General features: G+C 33.7%; 1 protein-coding gene across 2 annotated transcripts in view; it reads right to left on the reverse strand.

The window, feature by feature from the left end:
* The window catches only part of CNTRL (centriolin), a 78,473-nt gene that overhangs the window by 50,493 nt on the left and 15,540 nt on the right, over positions 1–12,440 (reverse strand). For both annotated transcript variants that reach the window (XM_007451481.1, XM_007451482.1), the window contains exons 7-10: positions 5,745–5,864; positions 4,547–4,775; positions 3,091–3,200; positions 910–1,104 (exon numbers count right to left, since the gene is read on the reverse strand). In XM_007451481.1, coding sequence (XP_007451543.1) covers positions 910–1,104; positions 3,091–3,200; positions 4,547–4,775; positions 5,745–5,864 — 654 coding nt within the window. The remainder of the gene's footprint in view (positions 1–909; positions 1,105–3,090; positions 3,201–4,546; positions 4,776–5,744; positions 5,865–12,440) is intronic.

Below are 12,440 nucleotides of genomic sequence, written 5' to 3' on the forward strand. Positions count from 1 at the left end.
GTCAAAATTAGCTGGCCTCCAAAAAATATCTATGATATTTTACTAAAATGTTTAAAGGGATAACTAAATAACTAAAGCAGTTATAGTGCATTGTCTTTACCATGTTAAATTCTATGGTTTCTCATAATCCAGAGATTTTAAAGTTTTTTTTTTAAATAACCTTATTATTCAAAGTATACCAGTAAAATATGCAGGAAATATTCTTACTTCTATTTTACAAATATTGGCTAAAATATAAACCATTAGTAAGACTTTTCAGAGTAGAGACAGAAAGAGACAAGAACCTAACTCCATCATCCAGCCACCTGGCCACATTTTAGGAAGACATACTCTAGAGAAATGTTTTCTTTTTAAAGACAAAACAAAACAATATGAAACAACAAATAGCTTTAGTGGAATACTTGCATAAAGGATTAAAGAAGAGGTAGAAAAAGGACTCTGAACCCCCTCAGCTCTCCCATCTTGCCACCTTGCTGTTAAGAAAGAAGAAAATAAAACAAGGAGAGAGAAAGAGTAAGAGGTTTGGAGAGCACCTTAGGGCAGGTTACTCTTGATTTGAAATATAATGAAATTCAATTACTTAAAAAAAGCATATCATTCATCAATTGTTCTACTCAAAGCTACCTCCATCAAGCCCTATGTTGTTTTGTTTTAAACACACACACACACTTTATATTTATGTGTGTGTGTATGTATATACACACATATGTATATATATAATACACATACATACACTCATATTATATATATACACACACATATAAACATATGTATTGCTCAGATTTGTGCATCAAACTAAAAGAGATTTTCAGAAAGGGCTCTGAGGCTAAAAACGATGAGACATAATACCTAGAAAGAACGATATGCTTATCCCCATAGAACAAGCCAAAGATCTCTTCATTTACTTACATGTTTTGGGTCTTTGGAATCCAGACTATCAGTACCTATTTGCAAGTCCTTGATCTCCTTCTGCTTTTCAGCAATTTCTCCTCTTTGCTTTTCCATCTGCATTTCTAGATCCAGAGCTTCTTGGCGTAATTTATTTAGAAGTTGTATCCTACCACTCAACTGCTTGAAAAGAAAGTCTTTCTCCGCTTCTGAAATCTAATTCCCCCCATACCCCAACATACAATTAACAGAGGACAGCAACACTGATTTACAAATTTACAGAAAACAACTAGTACAATTTAAAAAGGTATTCCATGCTCTATCAGTTTTTTTTTAATAATAAAAGTAAAATGCAGGAGATACCTAGGCACTCCATTCATATCTTATACTTTTATCCTTATTATATGTAGAAAATTTTATTTTATAAAAGCTTATGAAAACAATAGGTAGAAATGAAGTTGTCATATTAGTATAAATAATTTATAAATTATTAATAATAACCATAATATTAATGGTAGCTGACTTTATATAGCACTTACCCTTGTATTAGAATATCAAGCCAACTGACAGTGTAATGAAAAATTTAGGCTATATTATACTTACTCATTTAAAATAACTATTTTTTTCCAAGCACATTTTGTAAGCATCCATTTACTTAAAAATTATGTATATTATTTACTTCTACCAACTTATCTATATAAAGCTTTCGCCAGTACTGTTATAAAACATTCTTATTTAATTATTAAAATCATTCTTAATAGCTCCATCCACCTCATCTCCCATTTTCAATCCATCTTTAAGTCCTGTCAATTCTACTGCCAGATTTTACCTAGTCTTCTTTCTCTCCATGTCCACCATCACCTTTGTAGTCCAAGCCATTATCATGTCTTGCCTGTACTAAACAACAGCCTCCTAACCGATGTACACATCACCATTTTTTCCATCTCTCTCAACCCATTTCACTCTCATCAAGTAGCCAGAGTGACCTTATAAAAATACAAATAGGATCAGCCATGCTACCACCTAAAGTCCTTCAAAGGTTTCCCATTACATTCAGAATAAAATTCAAACCCCTTAAAATGGCCTATGATGCCTGGCATGAGCTTTAACCTCATCTTCCACTATACTCTCCATCACCCTGCAGAGGAATCTTTAGTCTGAAGTCTTTTGCACACACTGTCACCTCTGCCTGGAATATGCTTGCCCTTAATTCTGCCTCACTGGCTCTTTTTCATCCTTTGGGTCTCAGCCTAAATGTCACTTCCTCAGTGAGGCCTTTGTGGGTTGCAGCAATCTACATCCTCTTTACTGTCTCTCCTAATTTTCTTTTTCTTTCCCCCCTAGAACTTATGTTGTTTAACTATACATTTCTTTTAAACTTATTTTTACTTATTTTTTGCCTACTTCCTGCCCATGAGAGAGGAACACATCCTTTTTTTTTCATTACTCAGGGCCCAGCTCAGTCAGCAACTGCCACATAAACTTGAATCAATTTCTAGTTACTAAATAATTTGAAACTAACGACACAGGGTTATCTTTTTAAAAGAATATATAATTTGGACTTCACCTTCTTTTCTTCCTACTATGGTATGAATACATTACCATCACAATTTTGAAATACTGATTTTTAAAAGTTGCAAATAACTAAAACCTTTTACTTACTTAAAAACTAAAATGTCAAAATACTTCCTTTTTTGAACTTTCTCCCTATGCAACTACATCATGGGCTTGAGCTGCTTGTTTCTTCATGACATCATCTTTATGTATACCATATTTTATATCATTTATATTTTTGCTACTCATGTTTAATAATGTTCATTGTAGAGGTGTTTTCTGGCTCTTAATCTAGGTTCCAGGATATTAAAGGTGGTGAGTGCTTAATTAAATTAGGAGAGATATATTAGGAAGCAGCTTCCCTGGGTAAATTGGACACTTTCGTAATACAGTAGACTGAATATATCTTTTTACATAAATGGTTAAGTAACGTGTATCTATACACTCTATTAAATGCTAATAGGATGTCATCCTGAATGGAAGGAAATGAAATTGGAAAACGCTAGAACCATATCTGACTCTGAAATTTGTTATTCCGTAATTAATTAGGCAGCACTGATATAAAGATTGTTTTACACGGTTATGAAGAGGGAAACACATTTCATTTTTGGCATTTTCTCTTAGCAATGCAGCTTTACTTTTACTTACTTTTTTAAGTTGTATAGCTTCTTCCAGTTGTTTAAATTCTTCAGTAGCTCTTAAAATTTGTTGTTCTGCCTTTTCTATTTCATCATGCAGTTCTGATAGTCGAGCTTGTGCTGCAAATTTAAAAACCATGCACACAGACACACAAGAAAAATCTTGAATTCTCAAACTTCTACCTTTTTCTTAGCAATAACTTCCTCCAATTAAATTCTGCAATTATACAACACAGGAATAAAAAAAGTAATTTCTTATGATTGTTTTCCTCTCTATTAGTTAATCTCTAGAATAGTTTCATGATATGCCATAGAGCTATAATTGATCCATTTATTTGTAAAATCCTAGCATAAAAGGGACTCTACTTGATACTCCCAACATTAAAGAACTCTTTTGAAAGAATAAGGATTTTATTTGTAAATATGTGCTTACATGTCACTAAGTTATAATTAGGTTTAGAGTATTAAACAAAAACCTGTGTTAGAGACAAATGCTTTATGATGGGATTCAATATCAATAAATTCACTACTGATTTGGTAATCCCAAATCAGTGACTTTCCACCTCAAATTCCTGATTTCTCTCTCCCTCCCTGCCTCCTATAAAACTATGAGCCCCTTGAGGCTGGTGTGATTTAGTTTCGCTTTCCCCTTCCAGAACCTTGCTATTATAGTATACGCAGGCACGGACAACTCGGCCTCTTTTCCCCCCTCTCCAAGTCAACCGCTATTGGCCTTCCATGTATTCCATTTAGCTGCCAACCAAGGGAAGATGGGCTACTAATCTCATTGCTTGAGATCCCCACAATGGGCCATGATTACTAGTGAGATGAATGAACTCAGGTCTGCTTTCTCCTTCCACCATATGCACACAGCTAAGTGAGGAAGTGGGTCCAAAGTTTGCCATTTGGAAGGTCTCTAAGTGTCCCCTTGGATTGATTTCTTCCTCTTTGTGACTTGCCAGGAAGTGATAAGATTCCTTGAATTAGATGACTGGGGGCGGGGTGCGGTTGACGAGGTGGAGTGTGGGGCAGGTCAAGAAGAGTCAGAGGCCAGCCTCAGGCCTAAGCCTAAGGAGAGTGCACTGATCCAGTTTATCCAAAGCACTACTTTAGGTTTTGGCGACATGTATAGGAATCAATAACTTTACTTGCTTCAATTATTACTAATTATGCCTTTGAATGTGTAAGTCCAATGGTGAGAAGCACCTGTTGGCAGGATGAAATTTAAGCATTCTTGGAGCCCCTGGACATGCTGCTATCAAATAACGGTCAAAAACCCCATTCTTCATAACAGGAATCATTAAAAAATAATCTGCTCAATGAATCACTGCTTTTGTTTTAGACGTCTCATGTAAACAACAATATAATAACTTCAGCATGTTTAACTAGAAGAATTAAAAAACAAAATTTGCTTATATATTCAATTCTTTTGTATTTTTAAAGAATTTAAAGTAACTTTTTTTAACCTGCACTTATTTTGTTTTCTTTGTCTTCCAGTCGTGTGTCCAGTGGCGTATGGGCTCTCAAGTTCACATGTTCATTTCTAAGTTGTTCCCCTTCATCTGGATCCATCCTCTTGATCTCTACTAGCTGGGCATTATCGGTAATATAACTCTCTGTGGCAAACATATTTCTCTTGTATCTGGATTTGCCAATGTAAGGGCTTTCATCTGGGGCTTTATCAATGTCAACATACTAAAAACAAAATAAATAAATCTTATGACTTAATAAGTAACTGCTATGCAGTTGAGTGACATTATTCATTTTATTAATGAAGAATATATCACAGAATTGCCTAAATAGTAATCCTACACATATAGAAGTTAAAAAATACATATAATTCTTTTATCTTATTCTGAATATACTAAAAAGGAACTAGAACAAAAAATGGTCTCAAAAGGATTACTCCTCCTATCCCCAAACAGTGAGCTGGACTGACTAAGAAACTGCCTATAGTTATGTGTTTTTTGTTGTTGTTGTTTTTAGCACTGCTGTATCTCTCAGATCAGAAATCTACATGCTTTATTTTGGTTTCTTGGCTGATATATAAGTAAAATATCAGTCTAATAAATTTTAAATGTTGAATTTTTACTAAAATAATTTTTCATAAAAATTTAGTATTTACTAAATACTAAATTTTTACTAAATCATATTTGATATGACATTTTATTATCATATATTATTTTATATGATACTGACTGGAGCTTGGAAGTTAAACAGTTCCCTGTTGCAGTGGCATTTATGGTATTTGTACAAATAATGTTTGACTAATAGTGAACCCACTGATTATTGAAAAAACAATGTAGGGAGATGTCTATTCCATGGTCACTGAAGCAGGCAGTGCACTTTTCCTGGAGGTTTGGATTTAAGGAAGCTGATCAACCACACTCTTGAGTGAGGTAACAGGATTAGAAGGGCTGCTTATGGTTACGAATACGGATGTGGGCAAATATCCTCTTGGGGCTTTTAACCTCTTTTGGACACTGCTCTACCTCACTGAGCCAAATAATTCACAGATTCAACCAAAATACTCTGCTGATATCTTAAGAAAAACATGGAGTGGTTATTGATAAAATCATTTAAACATCTCCACCACCCTGCCCTCCCCTGCCCCATTCTATGCTAGCTTTAACTGTGGATTACTACGAAATCAAAATAACTCACCTCTGATGGATAATAATTCAGTGGCTCAAATTTAGCATCAATTTTATAAAAAGCCAATTCCTGTTCCAGTTCATACTGTTTCTGACATGCTCGAGTTAGTTCCATGGTCTTCTGTCTTAGCTATTGGCCCAATTTGATATGAAACAACACATAGATTCAGTAAGTTAGTATAAAGGTACAGTGGTGTGGCAAGCTCTAATTATAACTGATAATTAGATTTTTAAAAATCCCACAGCAAATAGAATAACATTAAGAGCATTTTATCTTAATTCTAAAGTATTACAAAGAATGAAATACAAAATTATCATTTCATAAGAGATCACATAAAAGACCTTTGAAGTTTATATGTTATTTCAGGATACAATGAATAAAAGTTTTAAAAATCATTTATATTTGCTTTATCCAAACATGAAAATAACTCTGTATCAATTATTTTTAAGTAACTAGTCTACTAAGTACCTGCTTCCTGATTTCCCAATAACTGGTACTAATTTATTTAACTGACTCATGATAGTTTCAAATCATGGATAGAAATGATATTTGACATTTATTACGAAGAAATTAGAAGGAGTGAGAAGGATGAAAATAGGAGATTGCTTTTAATTGTTGTACTGATGTTGCTGTAGTATTTTGGCTAATGGCATCTCAGTTTTAAGTGTTCAGAACATTATTCTTTGTAATGGAGGATAAGGGATGTGAATAAGCTCAATCAGATCCAAATATAGGATATTAAATTTTTAATAAAGTAATCCTACTGTAATTACAACTTTTCAGCTATTCTTAGAAATTTTAGGAGGTAGAAGAAAAATCATCTAATCTAACCCTCTGAATTTATAAATAAAGAAACTGAGTCCCAGATTGGTGAACTGACTTGTCAAAAGTTACATAATTAGATTAGTGGCAGAAGTTAATATTTTATTAACTACCAGTACCAGTCCCCTTTCTACTAAAGCAATCCTTGAGTTCATTTCAAAGGTCCACTAAGTGATTTCTGCTTTTTCATTGCCCCCCAGCATCTGACAGTAGATACCAGACAAAAAAAGGCATGCAGAAACACTTCTTTAATATAAAAATGCAAGCTGAAGAAAATAAAACATAAACGAACATGAACATTTTACAAGGCCCGTGAAATCAAAGTCGTGCATGATTTAGCTTTCAGTCACCTCCTGATTATCCATCTGAGTGGAAGTAAGGCTAACCTGGATAACAGGTAATTCTGACTGAGTACTCACTGTATGCCAGACACCATGCTAAGCATTTGACATATGCTATCTCACTGAATCTTCACAACTACCCTATGAGATGATAAAAGCTGTACAGAGAGATTAAATAACTTGTTCAGTTGCACAGCTGGTAGTGGAAGAGGCAGAGTTCAATTCCAAGTTTCCCGATTTCAAATCCGACACTCTATTATACTACACTGCCTTCGATATCCTGCTTGCAGGGTGTCAAGCACATGACCCACATTGATGCTTTCACTGAATGCTCACAAGTCCCTGAGTCCCTAGAAGGCAAACTCACAACCAACAATGTCAACTAATCTTGCGCTTCTCTCCCTAAAGATCAGTGGCAGTGGGGACAAACAAAGGCAAATGTGACTGAACCGTGGAGGCTACAGGGACTGGTCTCCACAGGCAAATACAGTTGACCCTTGAACAATGTCGGTTCGAACTGAGCAGGTTCACTTACACATACCTTTCAATAGTAAATACTATAGTACTAGACATTTGGTAGTTGTTTGAATCTGTGGATGCCGAGGAACTAAGGATATTGAGGACCAACTATAAGTTATACGTGGACTAACCCCTGTGTTGTTCAAGGCTCAACTTTAATAATGAATACTCTGTGCATCTTAAAGTACTTTTGTGTCTTTTACAGCAGTAGGCTTAGCATATAGTAAGCATTCAATAAACGTCCTTTGAAGAAATGCATAAATGGGAGCAAATTGGGAGTCAAAGCTCGGGAAAGTATTAGCTGTGGATAATCAAGAGCTGACTGCAGTTAACATATTTACCAATAGGAAAAATGATACAAATTCTTTCCCCCACATTCAAATTCACTCTCCTATGTAAACAATCATTAAAAAAATTATACATACACACAAGCACATTTCTCAACAGGCAAGCCAGTTTCAAAACTTAAAATGCACATAAGGATATTAATACAAGTTTTCATGCAAACCATGAAAAACATAGTATACAATTCAGTCCTGAACAAACTACCTTTAAGGAAGAATAAAGAATCAGCAGAAAAGGGTCTGCAAGAAACCAAAACAAGGGCTAAAAGGAGAAAGAAGCAAACAGATACCATCACCTGGAGAATTCTAGAGAGTGAGGCTATAACAACATAAGCTGCTCTTTACTGACAACTTACCTTAGGAAGATATGGTTATTAATACCTGCATTATTCTTACATGGACACATTTTATCATCATTCTAATGAAGTTTCATATTTACCACCTTCCATTACTTAGCTTGATTCATTTCAAATCATTTTCACATTCATAACTTCACTTAGTCCTCACAACTCTGTGGGGCTGGCAGGACAGGTAAATCATCCTCATTTTAAAAATGAGGAAACAATACAGGAGTTTAAATAACTTGCAAAAAGACAATGAGTAACATTAATATTAAAGTTAACATTTGTTGGTGGCAGGAGAGGGGGACTACTACAGGTTAAATGGCCACCAGAAGTTTTCCTTCAATGTTACTATGCTTCATTTATAAGTTAATTGACTTACTATATGAGGAATTATTATATAAAACTAGAAAACATTATACAACTATAGGTGATATTATCACCAGATATTCTGCATAAGATAATGGAAAATGTTTTTCAAATGTAGGCTCTTAGAATAAGACACAGAATTTTTTTTTTAACATAGAATAGTCCTTTGGAATAATAAAAGAACTGGCAAAACAATATGAATTTGAAGAAGAAATACAAAATAGCTAAGAAATACATATGCAGTACTCAGCTCTCCAATACCTAAAGAAATGCGAAATTAAAGCAATGAGATTCCATTTTTTTCTATCCTATTTACAAGTTCAAAATAATACTATCAAGTGGGGGTGGGCTCTTTCACCCACTGCTATAGAAGTGTGAAGCAGTTATAAGCTTTCTGAGGGGTAACATTAATAGCTATCAAAATTTTAAAATTTAAAACTTATAGTGAAAGAGTCATGTACCAAAATGTTCATTGCAGCTCTATTTACAATAGCCCGGAGATGGAAACAACCTAAGTGCCCGCCGTTGGATGAATGGATAAAGAAGATGTGGCACATATATACAATGGAATATTACTCAGCCATAAAAAGAAACGAAATTGAGCTATTTGTAATGAGGTGGATAGATCTAGAGTCTGTCATACAGAGTGAAGTAAGTCAGAAAGAGAAGGACAAATACCGTATGCTAACACATATATATGGAATTTAAGGAAAAAAAATGTTATGAAGAACCTAGGGGTAAAACAGGAATAAAGACAGAGACCTACTGGAAAAAAAAAAAAAAAAAAAAAATTTTTAAATTTAAAACTTATAGTGATTATGCTAAGGAGGTACCAGTATGAATGCATAAGGTATATATATATATTTTCTCTATAGTATTGTTTCTAATAACAAAAAAGTGGAAGCAACTTAAATATTCATCAATCAAAGGTTAAATAAATCATGGAAAATCCGTATAGTGGAACATAATATACACTTTGAAAAGAATTTGTGTGTGTGTGTATATATGTGTGCACACATATACACATGTATGTATTTTTTTAACTTGGACAGCTGTCCAATGATATACTGTTTTGTAAAAAATAAGATGGCAGAATTTTTAAAAATATATAGTAAAATTTTTTTAAATCACAAAACATTCAAAAATATATATAAGGGCTTCCCTGGTGGCGCAGTGGTTGAGAGTCCGCCTGCCAAAGCAGAGGACACGGGTTCGTGCCCCGGTCCGGGAAGATCCCCCATGCCACGGAGCGGCTGGGCCCGTGAGCCATGGCCGCTGGGCCTGCGCGTCCGGAGCCTGTGCTCCACAACGGGAGAGGCCACACAGTGAGAAGCCCACGTACCGCAAAAAATAAAAATAAAAAAAAAATAAAATTAGTAATTAAAATGAGTTTAATTATAATAGCATCTAATTTTTTGATTTTGAATTCAGCTTGAAATTTATGAAAGTTATAACTTGCAGCTCTTAAATATATATATAATTACATATACACTATGTAATTATATATATATTGTATAAGCATAGAAAACAAAGAGGATACATATTAACCTCCAAGGAATGTGGCAGGGGAAGAGTGAAACCTTCATTTTCTAGTGTATACATTTGTTTTGTCTGAATTTGTTATAATAAACATATAGTAACTTTGTATATAAAGTGTTTTTAAATAGTTAATGATAAAAGTAACATAATGACTCAAAAAGAGCACAGTCTGTCTTCTAACTGAAAACAGTTACAGGAAAAAAAAAACGAACAAAAACTGTTGACAATTTACAAAACATTTATTTGCAGCATAAACATCAACATAATAAACGAACAAAAGAGAAAACTAGGCAACTATAATAATCCATAATTTTGGGATAGCACACAAATATAAAATAAAATATTTTGCCATGATTTTCAATGGGTTGACTTAATGTGCACCAGGGAGTCAGCATATGGAAATCATAATTTTTTTTGTCTTAATAATACAAGATGAATTCTACGCTATGAAAAAGATCAATAACTCAGGAAAATTTATTAAATGTTCACAAATATCAAGTGATACCAAAGTTAAGTACTGTGCTTATTTTAAGTACTGTTTTATTTCTGTATTTAAAATACAGCTGTCAAGTGATGGCACAAAGAGTTCACTGCTAAAATAAAACTGATTGTAATATGTCTTCAATGATTTAATTACTCATCATTCCGCTCTATTATGGAATGGAGTGCAACAGATCTATGCATATTATAAGACCATTGATAATCACTGGATTATTAACATCATATATAATATGCCTTCAGAATACAGCAGACATATTTGAAAACTACCTTCAAATAAGAGGCATATGAAGAAAGCCACAAATGCTCCGAATCTTTGACTAACAGAGCTGGGAAAGCTGCCCTGTCTTTTATCATGTCCCCCTGACAAAGAAGAGCTCAAGAAAGAGGTAATTAAGTAGTATTTGGATTTCAAGTAACAATTTCCCTCTCTATACAGAGGAGGGAATGCGTTTTTTTCTTGCTTAAAAATGTAAGTGCTTAGGCAGAATTCTTGTCAACAAATCAAGTAATTAAGCCAAATGCCAATCTTGAAAGGGGGATGCAAAAATAAAAAATAAAAAAATAACTGTATCAAGGATTCTGTTAATTATATGAGAAATACAATTCTCTAAATTATGCACAGATCACAAAAAGAACTGTCAAAAGAAAAAGAAAAGAGAGTACCAATAGCTATTTTTTTCTTCAAGGAAAGTAGAATAATAATTTTACAGAATCAAATTATCTAGGTTGAAAAGGGCTTTTAGGGTGATTTAGTCCATCTCCCTGACCAATGTTTTTTTTTATCTTTTCCCTAAACCCTGAGCACATGGGCTGTTTCAGTGATAGCACACACATTCCAGAGTTATCACATTTTATCTCAAGACAGCTATTACATAGATTTCTTCTTCATTACTAAATGAAAAACTGTTTTCCTATAATTCTATTTGCCATTTCTTAATTTTAACTCTTGGTACCTTCATCAATAACTCCAGTCCTTCTTCCATGAAACAGTCCTTTGACTATCTGAAGGCAATCGTCACAGCTCACTGGGTCTCCTCTTCTCCAGCCTGGACACCCCTGTTGCTTTGGCCACTTCTCAGACATGGTCTCAAGACCTTTGAAGCCTCTGGGTCAGGTACCTTCTGAAGATATGCTATCTAGTCTGTCTAAATCTTTCTCTTTTAAGATATCTTTTCTACCTATTTCAACCGTAAAGCCAAATTATTTAAAATTTAAACATTAAAGATATGCATATATGGCAATTTGAAAGTGCTCTATAATTCTACTCCCCTAAAATAACTGCTGTCAAGAATTTGGTATACATTCTACCATTTGACTTACACATATTTATACTATTATATACTTCCTTTATATATAGGACCATACTTGATATACAGCTTGCTTTTTTTCATATAACAATATATGTTAGACATCTTTCCATATGAGGATATACAGCTCTGCCTTCCTTTGATAAGAACACTATTATTCTACCACATGGATATCTACTGAGGGACATTTTAGTTATTCTCAATATTTTGCTAATATAGACAATAATGTAGTCAATGTCCTTGTATATATATGTGTATATGTATATTTATATACATATACGCATGTATCTACATATATAATATCTTTATACATTCTTGTACCATTTCTACAGACTATATTATTAGAAATATATATTATATTATACTATACTATAACTATTACATAATAACCAATAAATAATATAAATATTATATACAATATTTCCAATATACAGGACATAGGGTACATCCATTTAAATTTGGATAATTTTGCCAAATTGCTTTCTAAAAGTTTTTGCCAATGTACAGCCTCACCAACAGTGTTGTTGTTTAAAAAAATACAGACATCTAAGGGCAGTCTGACCAACTCCCCATGGTGTGGGGCTTCATCTTCCTCATTTGCTCTGGATATCATACTTTCACA

Source organism: Lipotes vexillifer, unplaced genomic scaffold (genome assembly GCF_000442215.2).
Source record: "Lipotes vexillifer unplaced genomic scaffold, Lipotes_vexillifer_v1.1 scaffold588, whole genome shotgun sequence".
Taxonomy (NCBI): domain Eukaryota; kingdom Metazoa; phylum Chordata; class Mammalia; order Artiodactyla; family Lipotidae; genus Lipotes; species Lipotes vexillifer.